Source organism: Aureobasidium namibiae, assembly GCF_000721765.1.
Source record: "Aureobasidium namibiae CBS 147.97 unplaced genomic scaffold scaffold_7, whole genome shotgun sequence".
Lineage (NCBI taxonomy): Eukaryota > Fungi > Ascomycota > Dothideomycetes > Dothideales > Saccotheciaceae > Aureobasidium > Aureobasidium namibiae.
Window position 1 is genome coordinate 1,062,455 of NW_013581202.1, and position 15,960 is coordinate 1,078,414.

Genomic DNA, 15,960 nt, shown 5'->3' on the forward strand with positions numbered 1-15,960 from the left:
TCAAGGTAAACTTGTCCCTTGATGGCCAGAAGCTGGGGGGATCTCCAGAGCAAACAGTGCAAACTGTCTGTCTCGGAAACACTTCACTTGCACTCTTGACTGCTTGCTTCTTATCGCGACATCTCAAATCCAACAGAGTAATTAATCGATTGCATAGAAATGCATAAAGTTCTTGAGAGGTTGGGTCATGTCCAAAGAGAGCCCTGAAAGTGGCCACTCTCGATGGATCGAACTTGTATTTCAATGACTCTTTGCATTTTGATAGTCTTGTGGCACACAAAGGGAGAGAGATTCTGAGAGCTTGTTGTCGAACAATGGTATGCAGATCCTGGGTGCATATTGTATGTGGCCCTAGTTGCTAACTCAATATGCAGTACCTGTGTCTTAGCAGCTATGGAAATGCACAGTTCTTTCGGGACTACGCCTGTCGGCCAATGAGATGCTTGAAACTTGAAGCTCTCTTTGGACATAGCTGTAGATGTAGAAAGAACTGTGGAGTTTCTATAGAGACAAGAGAGTTGACTCGCAGATATGAGATGCAGCCGTAGCACGTTCTATATCTGTCTCCTGCTAACTCTCTCCAAACCCGCCGCTCAACAGATGCTTGTAGAACTACACAGTCGTCACCGACATGATCATGTTTTGACCAGAGATAGAATGGAAGCTTCTCGACATCTTCAAAAACCATGCAATCTCTCCAGCTCGTTCGACCACCAGCTGTCAAGATGCATAGCTTGTTCAACTCCGACCACATCATGTGCTTATACTTCGAGCATAGGCTTCTCTCGGGTCCAATACCATGAGTCTCACGAGGCTGCAATTCAGACGGTCTGGAGGCCGAGTTCAGATTCAAGCTTTATCCTCTGTCTTACCTTTCTGAAGACGGTCAAAGTACAAGGTACCTGCAGGCGATGCCTCGAAGGGTTGTGACATAGGGCTACTGGTACACCCGCAGCGGGTCTTTGACAGCTTTCCAAAAGTCGACGCTCGTAGGCTGTCATGGGTCTCGTCCCAGACTTTTGTCACAAATCACCAAGTGTCACCAAAGAACAGCAACACTTTTGATACCAGCGATCAGAAGTTTCCTGAAGGCGGTCGATACACCTCAGACCTGACGACAGTCACAAGCTTGCTTATCGACAGTCAGTAGAAGTACTGCACCAAAGCTCGTTGGTCGACATACAGAGGGTCTTTGTCGAGACCTCAAAGCTCCACGCTCACGAAGCCTTATCCCTCTGCACCTCAGACTTGCGTCGCAGAGCACGATCTGGAACCAACTCTATCCATTTGACTTGATGATGCGATGGAGGTCTGTCCTCAAATGTTCTCCACTGGCTAGTGGAAGGCCTGGTATGCGATCCAAATCACGAGTCCAATCAAGAACGGTCGACTCCAGCAGTAGCAGCAGCAGCATCGGTATAGGGCTCACGAAGGCGTCCAATCTGGCTAGACCGCCGAGTCTCGCGCTCAGTGCTCGCGCTCAGTGCACCCACGCAGCAATATGAATTTCTCAAGCGGCTGGCGCATGGAACTTTCAGTCAGTCGCAACCCGGTGTTCTTGTCCTTAGGCACCGACGCTCAACGCCCGACATGTCCACCTTCCACTTCATCAACTGGTCCGCCAGTTCTACTTCTGCTTCCACTCCTACACCTGCACCCACTCAGCGCACCTTTGTGCCCGGTTGTCTCCGTCTGAGTGTCTCCACTACTTCCAACAACGACCATCTCTGGGCTGCTGCACGCGCCTCAACTGCTCCTCGTGCCATGGATCCGCCCCGTCCCAAGCGCGTTCGCGCTCGCGTCAGCTATGTCGAACCCACTGAGCTCGACGACGACATCGCTGGTGATGATCCCGCCGCCCCCGCCCCTGCCTCAGAGGACCATGTCTCCGAGACCGAGCTCGATGCCACTGAGATCGAGTCTGACTCTGACTCCGACGACGAGTTCACCACCGATAAGGTAAGCTTTCTAAACGCACGATGATAACTTCGATCTAACACTGTCCAGAGAAAGCTCAAGGCCCAGAAGAAGAAGAAGGCTGCCAAGAAGGCCGCTAAGAAGGTCAAGAAGATCAAGGACGTCCCATTCCCTTTCATGGAGCTGCCACTTGAGATCCGCTACATGATCTACAAGGAATGTCTCGTCGAATTGGCTAGAGATCTCAGCTTTGCCACCAAGTCCAACGGCCGTGATCTCTTCCGCGGCGCCTCGAAGAAGACCAACGATCGCCGCTTCGGTGGCTACCAGCACAAATTCAAGCGCGAGCGCTCGAATGACCCCAACCGCACCACCCTCCAGCCAGTCATCCTTCGCATCAACAAGGAAATCAGAGAAGAGGCAACCCCATACCTTTATGCTCAGACCTTCCACTTTGCCACTACCCAAACCTTCCAGCTGTGGTTCTCACGTGTCAGTCCCGCCAATCGCATGCTCATCAGAAGCATCGTCATCAAGGGCTGGACTGATTACAGATTCGCCCGCTCAAGGGACGTCCAGCACATCTTCTCCCTGCTCATGTCTGCTACCAATGTCAGATCCATCCTTCTAGATCGCCATGTTTGGGGCCCAAATGACGGTCCTGTCAACTCCTACCGCAACGCCAGCTTCACCAACAACGCGTCCGGCTTCTGGCGCGATATCGAGTACTGGGCTGATGCTGTTGATGTCGCTCATGGGCAGGGTGCTGCCAAGGCTACCTTGAAGTTCACCAAGTTGTGCTTTGGTTCCGAGAAAGAGATCGAAAAGAAAGACGAGGTCGTCGAGAAGCGCGAGAAGGACTTCATGGCTCAGCTGAAGTTCTCTGAAAAGGCTGAGGAGGCCGAGGAGGCTGAACGATAGATGATCGCCCGCCAGCCAGTGCAAAACAACCAAAGAGGTTATCGTCATTCACACTCCAGACAGTGTCAAATAACTACAGGGGCAGTCTCGATGCAATAAGAGTCGCTTTGCTCATTGAATTGTTCCTCCATCCACATGATAAAGTATACGCTTACACTCCTAGAATTTGAAGGTACATACCACCTTCTAAAAGTTTTAATGTGCCTCATAGCGCAATATCGAGGATCTTGAAAAGGTATAACTTTCCTTTATTTGAAAGCAATGTCGACCTGCTGTATGCCACCACTGCACCATCGAAAAGTACAACAACACCTTTTCTTTCTTCAACTAAAGACTCACGTGCATTCTCATTTTCTTCTCCAGCAACAATCCTCACCCCCTAGGTCCACTTTACCACACCTTCCTCCTACGTAAGCCCAACGTTCCATCAACCTCTACATCTCACGATTACCATCTCACCATCTGCGCCATTTTCTAGGCCGAGAAGGTAAACCTTTTCACCTGATGTTGTAATTTCTTGAGACTTGTGCTGCTGTTACTAGACCCGCTGCTAAGCAAAAGAAATATCGTGTGACTGTATTTGTACACAGGTGACTGATGTAGCGAGAATTTGCGAAGTTGGACACATGGAAATAAGAAAATTGTGGTTTGAAGATAAAAGTGATACGGTAAAGACAGACATACCACATTCGATACACTCTTCCTCGCCCTCCCCGTCCTCCCCACTCTCCCCTCGCACCTCCACCACTTCTATCATCTGCCACTCCTCCACTCGCTCCCCCGTTTCCTTCCACCCCTCCTCTCTATCTATCCACTGCACAATCCAGCCTTAGGAGGCTCACAACTTCCAGCACACCCCTTGAACATCTGACACTTGGTCTTTGCATCGCTGCAAGTATTCTTGATAGTAGCAGTATCACCGTAGTTTGAGTTGATTCCGACCAGCAAATCTCCGTTCTTGGCAGTTACGCCTTCAATGTAGACGTTGCGTTTGCACTGCTTGCTGCAGTTGCCACAGTCTGCGGTAGAGTTTACCGTAGTCTTCGACGTTCTGTTTGAGTTTCGCCAGTGGGTCAGTCATTGTGATCAAAGGAAAAGAAGGAGGAAAGGAGGAGGTAGGACAGGTGAAGGTTGTAAATTACATGATCAATGATATTCACAGTACCACACCCACTATGCTGCACGACCTTTGTCGCTAGCATGATAGGCTCCACCACCAATGATCCAAGATTGAGATCGAGGTTGTCGTTTTTGATGCTGATGGCATCCTCGCAGACATCTTCGAACCACACGTATTCGAGTGTGCAGTGGGCCATCGCAGTGGACCACTTTCGGCTTGGCTTTTGCCGATGATGGCGTTTTTGAGGGTAGCGCCGGCTTCGAGGAGGAAGACTGCGTCGGCTTTGCCTGTTGTTCGGAGTTCTCAGTCAGGATGTAGGAATAGCTTGGAGAAGGGGAGAGGGTAGAGTCGAGGGAAGGTCTTGAGAGAAGAGAGGATAGAGTTCAGGGAAGCGTTTGAGGAGGGGAGAGCAAGGGAAAGAGGCAGCATACCTCCTTCAGATTGACCGCCACAGGCGCCCAGCGCCCCGGTCGTAGCGAGTCCATTTACCGTCGTAGGTGGTATCGGCCTTGACGGTGATGACTTTGCTGTTTGTCTTTGTAGAAGTGGCTTTTGGGGACACCTCCAGTGTAGCCATTGCAGGCGAATGCGACGGGCAAAAGAGCCGCGAGGAAGATACTTGATGCCGGCGACCATGATGGATGCAGAGAATGTGGTAAAGAAGGAATGAGAGGTGGTGTTGGATGGAATTTGTTTCTTCTGAGGGTATAAGAGAGGTTTTGTATGTCTGATGTACTTGCCTTGCGATGGCTTCTGGAGTATGCCCTATTTATTTGCTGTGTGTCCTGGACATGGTCTGGCAAGATTACTTCGCTTCTGAGATGTTCTTCTGTCCTAGCGTGTTATAGCGAAGCAGTTGGGCTCTGCGGTCATGAGGTGTTGGCCAAAGTTTGTAGCTCGCGGCTCGATGCTCCCTTGCAGCTGTATTTGAGACAAGCAGACGAGAGACGTTGGAGAAGTTCCAAATCAGATGCATCAACAGGCCGTCATACAGTATAAGGCTATTCCTTACCCATGGTCAGCCCTAGTAGAAGGGCTTGTCAAAAGATGTTTACCGAGTTCATCAGCCAAGCAAAAGATGTGTTTTTCGTCTCGGAGTGCATGTTCAGCCAAGTCTGTTTTTGCTTGGGAGGTGGTGTTGCGGGCCTGCACTTCCACCGCCAAGCACATCTAGTCGAGAACTTCTTTAGCGAGAAATGCTTTTACCATCAGACGCGATGCAAGGAGGGCGGCAGAGCGTGCTTTGACGAAGCCCTTTGAGCGTAAAGACCGATGGAAATGTGGTCGTGAGAAACGATTGTGAAGTGTTTGAACCGAGACCAGTTCCATCTCGGACGCACCAAGCGGATCGGGGCAGAAAAACGTAGATGAGGTGATGTTGAGGAAATCAGATAAGGTATGTACAGACCAGTCGCTAAGTTAAAGACATATAGGGAATCAAAAGAAGAAGTCGTGAATCGTGGTCAAGTTAGTTACGAATGCATCGCGACCAGCCTGTAGAAAGAGTTAGCACGGTCATGAGGAGGAAGCGCAGAGTGTCATACCAGGCAAGCCGCAGCCGAAGCCAACCAGCAAGTAGACCAGGAAGATGATGACAAGAACCAGCAAAGCCATCAACTTGACATTCTTCCACCACATCCTCCTCTTGAGTCCTCTGCTCCTCACACGGAAATCATGAGCAGAACCACCCAATCGGTCAGTCTTATCAACCAATAAATCAATCCTCTCGCCTCTTTCCAAAACCTGCTCAATGTTCTTGCTCATGATATCCCTGACGTTGTCGATCTCGGCTTGGACGTTCTTGAAAGCATCATCCTGGCCAGCTTTAGTGGTTCCGTATTCGACCATCAGTTTCTTGAGGTCTGAATTGAAGCTTGCAGCACCGTAGGAGGGGAGAGAGGAGAATTCGGCATCTTGGTGTTGGCTCAGGAAGCGCTTCTTGATCTCGACGAGGAAGCCGAAGGGGATGCGACGTCCGAGGTCTTGTTTGGCGATGACGAGGTAGGTAAGGCCAGGGGCATTTCCGGCAGAAGCTGGGGCGGCATCGGCAATATAGTGGATGTGGTTCGCGCCGTGGGTGTAGGTCAACTTCTGGGCGGACGAGTGATCGATTTTTGGGAGGATCAGAGAGGCCAGAGACGACGTGGCCGAGGCGGCGGAAGTGGTGTGCTCGGTGAGGATTGTGTTGTGGTAGGCGATGCACGAGTATAGCAAAGGCGTTGCTGTGCTGCTTGAGGAGGCCATCTTGGGTGTGCGGTTGTTGTTGTGATGAAGAGACAAGAAGTTGGTCGAATGATTCCGACATGCGACACGGCCTGGGCCTTGGATCTGGAACGCCTGTTACATCATATCCATCACGTGGAGATGGCTCCCCCGCAATTTTGGCCTGAGGCCGCTGAGGCCGCTGCACTCATACAATCACGTGCTCAGTCACTTTGAAAGAAACCTCACATCCAGGTTAGCATGCTGGAACTCGATGAGCGTATCTGACAACACATCTACTCACTTGTTCCAACCAGGCACCAATTCCTCCTTCAGTTCCCACTTCTCGTCCCACTCCACCCTCTGACTCATAGCAAGATTAATCAACCAGTCCGTCTTGACAATCCTTGGCTCGAGCCCCTTCTTCCTTGCCTCGGTCTCGAACTTTTCCCAGAGCTTGACTTCCTCATCACTAGTGCTTGAAATCAAGTACACCCTGTCCAGCTCTCCATCTCCTCCTTGATTGTCCACTTCAGCTCCAGCATCACCATCTTCCGACGGTGGCACTCTGGGCCCCGAGATTACATTGGCGCGGCCCTTGTAGGGTACTGCGGTTCCTCCATTGATGGTGATGATCTCCTTGTACGTCTCAAATTTGCCGCTGACCTTCTCCGTCACGAAGATGGTCCAACCATGCAGGAGACGGTTTGCATTTGCCTCTCCACGTTCAAGAGCTTCGTCCATGAGGAACCCAAGTCGTTCTTCAGCTTCGTCATCCTCCAACAGATGCGATTCGATATCCGGGAGTGTGTTCTTGGATAGTGCAGTGTCGAGATATGAGATGTTGACTACCCTGGGACTGTTCGCAAGTGCAGCGATGAACTTCTTCGTGCGGAGGATGCGTGGGGCGCAGAGGAGCGTGCATTCCGCCGGCTCTGCAGTCAGCTTGATGCCCAATGCTCGTAGTTTGGCCTGTTCTTGTCAGTATATGCTTTCTGCACGGGCAAATGGTAAGCAACTCACAGCTTCCGAAGCTTCCTTTTTCATGTTGCCCAACCATCGCTCGTCTCCCGTCACCATCATCGTGTACAGGATCTTCGATCCAGCCTCTGTCTTTGCCTTCTTGGCTTTACTGCCCTTGACACCAGCAATCTCGGTCTCACTGATTTCTGCATGACTATCGCCCATATCATCACTCTTGCGTTTGTTCCTTGTCGTCTTTGCAGTCTTTGTTGTAGTGGCGGCAGGAGCTTCTTCAGGCTCAGCAGTCCTTCTACCTCCGTGAATGACGCCGCCTTTACGTTTCATCTCGCGTTGGTACAAAGCAAGGTCATCCTTCAACGCGTGCAAGCTGTTGAGTGCCTTTTCCTTGGAAGCTCGGCCAGTAGTAGGTGGACTTGTTTCCCTGTCCTGGTGCCTGCTCAGCATTGCAGGAGTAGTGATTGCAGCATCAGATCCGACACGAGTCTTTCTCTTCTTTGCTGTTTGTGGACCGTGAGGTAGAAATTCACTGGCATCGTTGTCATCGTTGTCAATGTCCATAGGGTCGGTTTCTGTTTCTGCTTCCTTGGCCGTGAAAGAGGATCTACCTCCTGCCGTTGCACTGGAAACTGCAAGTCCACCCTTTCTCGGAGATGTGTCTGGCGCTCTGACTGCACCGCGGAAAGGGTGGGGCGTCTTCTGACCTGGCTCTGCATCCTTGATCGTCTTCTCCTTGGCTGCAAAGTACAGTTTACGGACTCTGGAAATGTCAATGGGTGTCTGTCCTACAATTTCGCTCAGGTTCGTTCGTGGAGGGAAATGTGTATAGCGCTTGTGGGTTAATGGCTGCACCGAGCATTTTGCATAACTCTCCTCCAGCCAGAGGTGGTTGACAATCTCGATGTTCCATTCTTGAGCAGCGTCGCATTTTTCGGAGTGCGTATGGGCTGTGATTAGATGCGTGTTGTCTTGCTTCATGGTCTTTGTGAACTCAGCGCCTGCCTCCTTGCACAGGTTCTCGAGGTAGATACGAGCCTCCCCGCTGTAGTTAGACAGACTGATTCTCATGTCCGCAAAGCCAGGAATGCCGCCTCTAGGTACCGGGTAATGTAGAAGCTTGCTCAGGGGATTTGTCCATTTGTTGCGATTGATGACGTTGTAGAACCAGGAGAGATTGCCGACCGTTTTCTCAGCGCGTGAAGCAGCTACGTAGTCCATGCCATCGCGATAATGCCCAATGTACACATCGCATTCTTCCACATTGGCAGTCAAAGAGCCGCCAGCTTGACTGACTAGGTGTCGCAGAGTCTTGGCCAGGTGATCGTTGATGTTCAGGTCTTTTGAAAATAGCACCTTCTTCTCCTTGAAGACGACGAGTTGCTTGCGCGAGTCAGATGGAGAGATGGGAGGGTTGTAAGCGGGTGGAGCTCCTGCTACGGCTGACAGGGCACCATCGAGGCCAGGTGTTGATCTTGCTCGAACGGGTTCGTCGAAGTTTGGGCGAAGGATCTCGGGGTCGGGCAGGAGATATGGGCCTTCATTTATGAGCTTTCCGAGTTTCAGGCAATCGTCATACCTAGGGTAGTCTTGTCAGTTTTATATGACAGAAATGAACAACTCCAAGCATACCAGTGTGGCAAGACGATCTTGCAAGCGAGATTCTTTGCTTGGATCGTCCGACACTTGTCGTTGTGCATGTCCATCGCAACAACGTGCGTGACCAGCTTGGTCAGAGGTGCGCTGTACAGTCCTCCCAGTGCAAGCGTACCGGCAATGATGGCATCCTTATCACCCTCAGGCAGGTCAGCACACGAGACTATGACTTCCCTAAAGAACATAGACGGGTCTGGACTGTGCTGGCGCGGTTGCGTCTGTCTTCCCTTCTCATAACTTGTCTCGACCCACGAGGGTCGCACGACATGGACGTTGTAATCTAGTGCTCTAGAGTATTCGGGGAACTCGATGTCGCCGGTGACGATGTGGGTGTGACGCTTGACTCCGTCGATTGAGCCATCTTCGTTTCGAGGGATGTAGGTAGCCCCGTCTTTGGTTAAGAGGTGGATCAACTGTGAGCAGCCTGTCAGCGTCTCGGAGAAGTAGCCTGCGTCCTGGTGCTGTCCTCCTTACTCGCTGCTCTTCATCTGAGCTTATCGTTGGACCAGTAAAAATGGTAAAGGTAACATCGTGAAACAGTAGGTCCTCTGCTCCAGCCATTCTCCTATCGCATGTCTTGGAAGCGCGTGCAAACGTCTCCAGAAGGTAAGAGGTTGGGTTTTATGGCTCGTAATGTGTGTTGGGGACACTCGCTCGAGGAATTTGAACAGGGTCTCGCTCTATCAAGTTCAATGACACGCGTTATACTTGATAATCCTGCTCGGCGAGAAATTGCTGGTGATTGATGACTTAATGTCGACGATGAACCCGCGTCTGAGAGCTCGCGTTGTCACTTGACCCGCACGGACCCCTCAATCTATATCACTTCGATCGTGAGGATGGCACCATCATGATTTTCGAGACAACATCATGTTATACAGAATCTGCAAATTTTGAGCTATTGACTGAAAATGCCCCCTCTCGCCATTCATCATGGTAAACGAGCCATTACTGTGACCGCCGTTGACTTTCGAAACGCCATTCGAACCACCAAGCCATCAAATCCCCTCCTCATGTCGTATCAGTACAAGCGAGATGTATCCTTCATTAGTGACCCCTTCAGTGGGTGAAGTCTAACCGCTGCGAACGTGAGTACTTGCCTTGCTGGCAGCACGACTTCTCATCAGCTCGTTCTCTGCTCTCTCGACAGCGCGTCTCTTGCGCTCCTTCTCGGTGCCAGTGCCTTCCATACGGCTTCCCTCACTCTCGGTCTTGGAGGTGCTGCCACTGCTGCGAGATCTCTTGGACTTCTTATGTCTAAGGATCTCGGCGTTGATCTGCAGGATCTTGCTGTCAAGATCCATGGGCGAAGCAGGCGATCCAACAAGTGTAGCGCTTCTGGTGACGGCAACTCTGAGATCGTCATCGACGACGGGCACGTCACGAGCGAGAGAGGTGGGAGAGCCATCAGTGGTTGGTGATTGCAAGATCCCAAGACCCTGCACCTTCTCGTTGTATGGGCTCAAAGCTACTCCTTCAGGTGGTGACTGCTGAACTTGCTTCAACAGCGGCGAACGGTACTTGTCACTGCGATCCGCTCCAGCATGGGCGGAGTCGCTGCGAACAGAAGCATTGTGCTGGCCAGGGGAGCCGACGGTGTGAGCAGAGCCACTACGCTGACCTGGAGGAGAAGGTAGATCACGAGTCGGGGGTGGGTGCAGAGGAGGTGATGTGACCTGTGAAGCAGAGACGAGGTGCTTCTCAGGGTGCAGAACCTGCTCGGCTCTGATGAGAATCTCAGACATCTCACGCATGATGTTCATCGCATCCTCCCAAGTCGCGTGCCTGGGATTTCTAGCCAGCCATGCGGCACGAGCGGCCTTCTTGACCACCTTCAAGGATTTTTCGTAATCTGAGAGGCAGTCGATGAGGAATGTAGCTCGTTCGAGAGCCAAAGAGAGTACCAGTGGGTGAGCAGGGTGAAGGAAATTCTCCGCAAACTTGGCTGCCCGTTCGAACAGTCTCTTGGTCTCTGGCGTGTAATCCAGGGGAGGCATCAAGAAGGTACTGGCAGGAACGGGAGGTTCGTAGAAGTTAGTAGCATTCATGCCGAGACCAGGAGGGCGAGTAGGGGCTGCATGAGACTGGAGCGTGATCTTTGGCGATACTTTGTCAGGTTCGTGGGCCAAGACAGGAGGTGCTTGACCGTTGGCTGCGTAAGGATTAGTGACGAAAGACTTTGCCGATGGATTAGGCGAAGCACTCAAGTTGAACTCTTGGCTCTTTCTGTTAGCCATATAATTGATGCTGAAGATACTGAGTTCCTTCTTCTCGTTTGGACGCAGCAGACGAACTGGAGGCGTGTTGTGGTAGAGGCAGAAGATATGGTGGAACGATGCACGCAGCTTGAGAGCCATGACCTGATAGATTCCTTCCGCGTTCTCTCCACAGTGTGGCGCAATGTGCACCTCAGTCAAAGCCAGTCCCTCTTTGGCGAGAAAGAGAATCTGCTGGTAAAGATCTAACGATCTGGCCTCGCGGATCTTGTCAAACTGGCGAAGCCTGCGAGCTTGACTCAACTTTTGCTCAAGCATGACAGAAAGGCCGAGTACTGTGCGGAGGGTTTCAACAACGATCCTGTTGTCCGAAACGTAGTAGTTGATCAGGTGAGCCAGGACCTTTCGGTCGACACGAGTGATTGCCATGATATGGCACTGGTATGCAGTGCGCGTTGGGTATTGCTTGATGAATCGCCTGAGTTTTGCACGATCTCGAAGGTACACCGCTGTATTCGATGCGCGAATGAATACTGGACTTTATAAGTCTGTTTGAGCGAGGCTCACTGTCTGTGGAAGAGTAGAGATCGGCGAGTGTGTTTGTTCTCTGGATGTTGTAAGGCGCTGAGGCGTGAGTTCGTCAAAGACTGGTCCAGTGTTAGTGCACAGCCTGGAGGTCAGACAAGCTGTTTGGTTTAATGATCGTCAACTTACAGAGAGATCTCAGACCCAGGCAGAAGGATGTTGAGATCGTGAGATTCTGCGAGACCAGAGATTGCAGCAAGTCTTGCGTCTGTGAGCTGATGGAGGACTGGGGGTAGAAGTCTGGGCAATGGAGCTGAAAGGCTGGCAATGTACACCTCGGCGAAGGATAAGGGCCTGGCTGAGGCCCGCGGCGCGAGTCTTTTGGACTTTCGTACTTAGACTTGGAGTCTGGAAGATGAAGAGTGGGGTAGGGTGGTTCGGAGCGCGTATAAGAGCAGAACAACGCAGAGGAAGGCTCGGCGAGACTGAGAGCTTGCTTCCCCTCTGATTCAGAACCTGACAGAGATGCGGTTGTGGAACGGGTCGCGAGGACCTCTCGAGCAAAGTATTGACGTGGATTGGAGCATTCGAGAGATATTATTATTGAGATGATAGCCTAGTCGCTTTGTCAGTCTGATGATTCCATTCGTACACCATGCTTGCTATCTATCGCCTCATTGGCCGGTCTTCATCAACTCAATCCGGGGCGACGAGCATAGACCTCATGCTGAATGGGATTGAACCCACCCTTACGTTCTGCTCGACATAACTGCGCAAGCAGAACCTCGTCGCAAGCTGTGCTTTTGTAACGACGGTACCAGGTAGACGAAAGCACTTACCGAACATAAAGACTAATGCTGCTTCTCAGACAGCAGCTCAGTGCCCTTGCTCTTACTATAGTACAAAATTGACCTGACAAACTACAGGCACAACACTCGCTCCTGTGAACGTCAATAAGCCAGCAGCAAGCGTATGCGATTCCGAACTCGACAATTGGTACGATATCGATGCCAGAACGAAATGCAAAATATATCAGAACTCCAGAACGGTATGACACACACAACCAGAAAATTGTCGAAAACATGCAGAATAAGGAAAAGAGAGATATGAAGGCCTTCAAAGAGAAGTTGGGCAGTGGCACGGTGGAGCGCCGGGATCGCGCAGCCTGCATGCAAGCATTGCATTGGTGCTACGTGTCGACCTCGCTTGTTGGCAAGGATGTTCCTTCCTGGGGAAGGAACCAAGATCCGCATTCTGACCATACCGTCATGCATGTCATCTGGAAGAGGTGATGAGTTGTCGAACCCGCTGGAGCCTGAATGTTGATGACAATCTGAGGTTCCAGAATCCGGTCTACTGCCACCTCATATGGAGAATATGGTTCGCATGACAGTTAACAGTCCTGCAGGAACCGACAGCAAACTTTCGGTCTGACAGGAGATTGAGCGAGCGCCAATCAGGCCCTATCGATACCGCTGTCCAGTATATGCGCTGTGCGGTGTGGTAGCGTGCTCGAAAAAGGCGGTCAAGAAGGAACACCGATGATTTGATTGGCGGGCGGCGTCAGGCAAAGACCCACTCAAGTGGCCCAACGTCTGCCGGCATGGGACCAGCAAACACCTGAACATCGCCGCACTTACTCCTTGAGTTGGGGATACAAACAAAAGTGACGACCATAGTTGGGAGATGGAGTCAAGCGAAGCTTTTCTGCCAGGCGGTGTTTGATGTCACACAGCGCACGCGTGTGATACAGAGGCCTGCATTCAGCAAGCGCGATCAGCTCGAGCACCTATCCCCGAAACCTCCATACGAGAACTGTCAATGAAAGAGCGACACCCTTGAAGCTTGGAGAAGCGCATGATGAAGCCTAGCCCATCCTGTTGTCTGTTACAGAGTATTGCCACTCACCTGCTGCAAGTCACAGCTCTCGTGGCCGAATAGGACTATCATACGTGGATCAGACTACCGTACCAGTAGACGAGGTGGTTTGCTGTTGTATAACGTTTGGCGAACTCCAGTGGCCCCATCGCTGAGGTCTGCTCTTTGTCTCCGGTCTGTTAATCCGCCACAAATCAAGTACGGTCTCGAAGAACATTAATATATTGGCGCTCCCGAGACCCGACTAAACTCACCCGGGACACGGCTATATGTCTGCACCCGTAATATGCATCAGATCTTTCCAACAGTTTTGTCCGGCGACACTTTTCTCTGGTCGGCGTCGTTTCCCGGTATCAAGAAAAATGAGGCAGCTGCTCGCCTTGTATGCACGACATGCTCGCACGTGGTTGGCGTTGCTCTAGTTCTGTTGCAACGCGCTGCGTAAAACGTTGTACCTGGGTTTCATCTGCAAGCGCTGCTAGCTATTTGAGTGACACATGCCGTCAGAGCCTGATCTCTCATGTGTGAAAACTGACGAAGTTGTTTGTAGTCAAGCCTATGATGGTCTTCTTGAGCCAATTCGAATGCTTTGCTTTGGTCCGGAAGTATATCAGATTGGATTCTATCAGCACTACCATCGGCCGAGAGACGCTGGATGTACAAGGCACTTGCAGTAGTCCACACACTCTGCAAGCGCGTAGGAATCTTGCCAATGTTCAAAGTGGATCCCAAACGTCCCATGTCTGCCCATGACCGATCAAGGGGTCAAGGGGTCAAGACGGAAGCACTTATAAATAACGCTACGGCAGGCTTCGAGAATTCTATCCATTGCGTACTCTCTCTACCCTGGTTTGACTTTCTTGGCCTTTGTCTGGACACATTTGAAACAAGAACACGGTGGAAATGTGCCGCTTCTACGCCCACACTTACCAGTGCCGACATACCAAGACCATTTTCTCTAAACATTGTTCGAGGGCAGCCTTGAAGCAACAAGCATGTCAAAGTGGAGACATCTGCGCCGACGTTCAGCTCGACGAGAAATGCTCGTCTTGTCACAAGCCTGTCAAGATCCTCGTCCAGACAAGACTTACCAACGAAGATATCAGATCTATGAGAGCTTGAGCACATCGAGATATAGTAAGTGCTTCCTTGCCTCCGCCGATGTCTTGAGAGTAATGGTTGACATGAAGATGACACAGCTTTTACCTAGCTTTGCTCGTTTACAGCTCGCTCAGGCTACGAAAGGTCACCGGCTATGGTTTGATCATTAACAAGTCCAACCATGACAATTCTGAGTGCTCCACCATCTTTCACTTTCCTCAATGTCACGTGCATATTTGTTCACGCACTTCTGCTATGCGTTCTTCCATCTACTCCTTCTCTCAAAAGTCAAGATTATCCTCTCCCTCAAGGGTTCCATGGGCTATCATGCATGGTATGGCGTCCATTCTTTTGTTGTTCCCGCATTCACGGGCAATTTGCACGGTCTGGCGTGACTCCTTGTTTTCACGTCCGCGTGTTCTGCGTAGTCAGTCCTGCTTTGCGGTAATGCTTGCAAGTGCGAAACGCACGTGTTTGCGTTTTCCACTGCTGGCTGGCCTCGTGCCGAACAAGCTATTTGGTTCTATATAATAGTCTGCTCTGTTGGTTTCACTCTTCCTCATCAACTTTTCTCTTCGACATTCTGTTTCTCCGATTCAAGGCCCAATCAACATCAAGCAACAATGTCTCATCTATACAGCAGCCGTTGGAATCCTAGATACCAAGAACCTGAGATTCCCAGCGCCGACGAACTTGCTGACGCGCTCGAAAGAAACGAGGAGGAAAGAGGTGATCTAGTGAGAGAGATTCTTTATCTGCTCGACAGGACCAACTCCCCCGAAGCATGTCAAATCTTCAGAGCAGACGGCACTCCAAACTCCCAGATGCTATACCTCAAGCGTCAGGTCATGTTCAAATTCAACCGACTTCTCGATAGCTGGAACCTATATATGGACCTTACCGACATCAACATAAGCAGCATGATACTTTCCAATGAATTGGGTGTCGAGGACGCTTCTCAGCAAAGACATCTGCACGAGCTGTATGCTGACAAACTTCGAGATATATATGTTGAGGCGAAGCGCGAGTGGACCAAGGAGTTTCGCAGCCATTTGACCCTTGTCACGCTGTGGCGCACGCTGTTGAGTCGCTCCGCTGGTATCGCTTAACCGCCCAAACATGCCTGACCATCTGATTACAGCCTTGGGATTGCACATCCAGATGTGACGGTCGTTGAAGATCGCATCTCATGGAATGTCATGAATACTTGACGGGGCAGAATGTTGCTTCGCACGATCAAAACCAAATGAGTATCCAGTTTTTCATCAATCTATCCTCTCGTGTGGCTCTTTTGTTCCATACTATCACGTGCGTTCATACATCGTTACCGCTACTGTAGAGACTTGCTTTGTCTTTTCTGAATACAAGTGTGCGAGAGAGCATTCAGGTGGTGTCCTGCTGTATCTATCACGTCTTTGAGACTCTTCTCCCACCTTCCAAATCCAG

At 50.9% G+C, this 15,960-nt stretch overlaps 7 protein-coding genes across 7 annotated transcripts; 3 read left to right on the plus strand and 4 right to left on the minus strand.

Moving 5' to 3' along the window:
* Positions 1-1,590: 1,590 nt before the first annotated feature.
* Positions 1,591-2,838, plus strand: M436DRAFT_45132 (uncharacterized protein; the record flags this gene model as incomplete). Its single annotated transcript, XM_013572518.1, has 2 exons — positions 1,591-1,959; positions 2,008-2,838. The coding sequence occupies 2 exons, from the start codon at positions 1,591-1,593 to the stop codon at positions 2,836-2,838; spliced, it is 1,200 nt and encodes a 399-aa protein (XP_013427972.1).
* An 807-nt stretch (positions 2,839-3,645) lies between these two features.
* Positions 3,646-4,535, minus strand: M436DRAFT_72463 (pectin lyase-like protein; the record flags this gene model as incomplete). Its single annotated transcript, XM_013572786.1, has 4 exons — positions 3,646-3,889; positions 3,961-4,117; positions 4,165-4,245; positions 4,448-4,535. 4 exons carry the CDS (start codon positions 4,533-4,535, stop codon positions 3,646-3,648), a joined length of 570 nt encoding a protein of 189 aa, XP_013428240.1.
* An 891-nt stretch (positions 4,536-5,426) lies between these two features.
* Positions 5,427-6,202, minus strand: M436DRAFT_81498 (synaptobrevin-domain-containing protein; the record flags this gene model as incomplete). Its single annotated transcript, XM_013572869.1, has 2 exons — positions 5,427-5,452; positions 5,503-6,202. 2 exons carry the CDS (start codon positions 6,200-6,202, stop codon positions 5,427-5,429), a joined length of 726 nt encoding a protein of 241 aa, XP_013428323.1.
* A 258-nt stretch (positions 6,203-6,460) lies between these two features.
* M436DRAFT_44723 (BRCT domain-containing protein) lies at positions 6,461-9,355 on the minus strand (the record flags this gene model as incomplete). The annotated part of the gene is made up of 4 exons (XM_013572453.1): positions 6,461-7,132; positions 7,184-8,717; positions 8,771-9,207; positions 9,269-9,355. The coding sequence occupies 4 exons, from the start codon at positions 9,353-9,355 to the stop codon at positions 6,461-6,463; spliced, it is 2,730 nt and encodes a 909-aa protein (XP_013427907.1).
* A 1,244-nt stretch (positions 9,356-10,599) lies between these two features.
* Positions 10,600-11,439, minus strand: M436DRAFT_14732 (uncharacterized protein; the record flags this gene model as incomplete). The annotated part of the gene is made up of 2 exons (XM_013572381.1): positions 10,600-10,934; positions 10,998-11,439. Coding segments are annotated over 2 exons (777 nt in total), but the record flags the coding sequence as incomplete, so codon positions are not given.
* A 2,877-nt stretch (positions 11,440-14,316) lies between these two features.
* Positions 14,317-14,535, plus strand: M436DRAFT_44598 (uncharacterized protein; the record flags this gene model as incomplete). The annotated part of the gene is made up of 1 exon (XM_013572422.1): positions 14,317-14,535. The coding sequence occupies one exon, from the start codon at positions 14,317-14,319 to the stop codon at positions 14,533-14,535; it is 219 nt and encodes a 72-aa protein (XP_013427876.1).
* Positions 14,536-15,137: 602 nt separating this feature from the next.
* Positions 15,138-15,623, plus strand: M436DRAFT_81501 (uncharacterized protein; the record flags this gene model as incomplete). The annotated part of the gene is made up of 1 exon (XM_013572870.1): positions 15,138-15,623. The coding sequence occupies one exon, from the start codon at positions 15,138-15,140 to the stop codon at positions 15,621-15,623; it is 486 nt and encodes a 161-aa protein (XP_013428324.1).
* Positions 15,624-15,960: the final 337 nt, after the last annotated feature.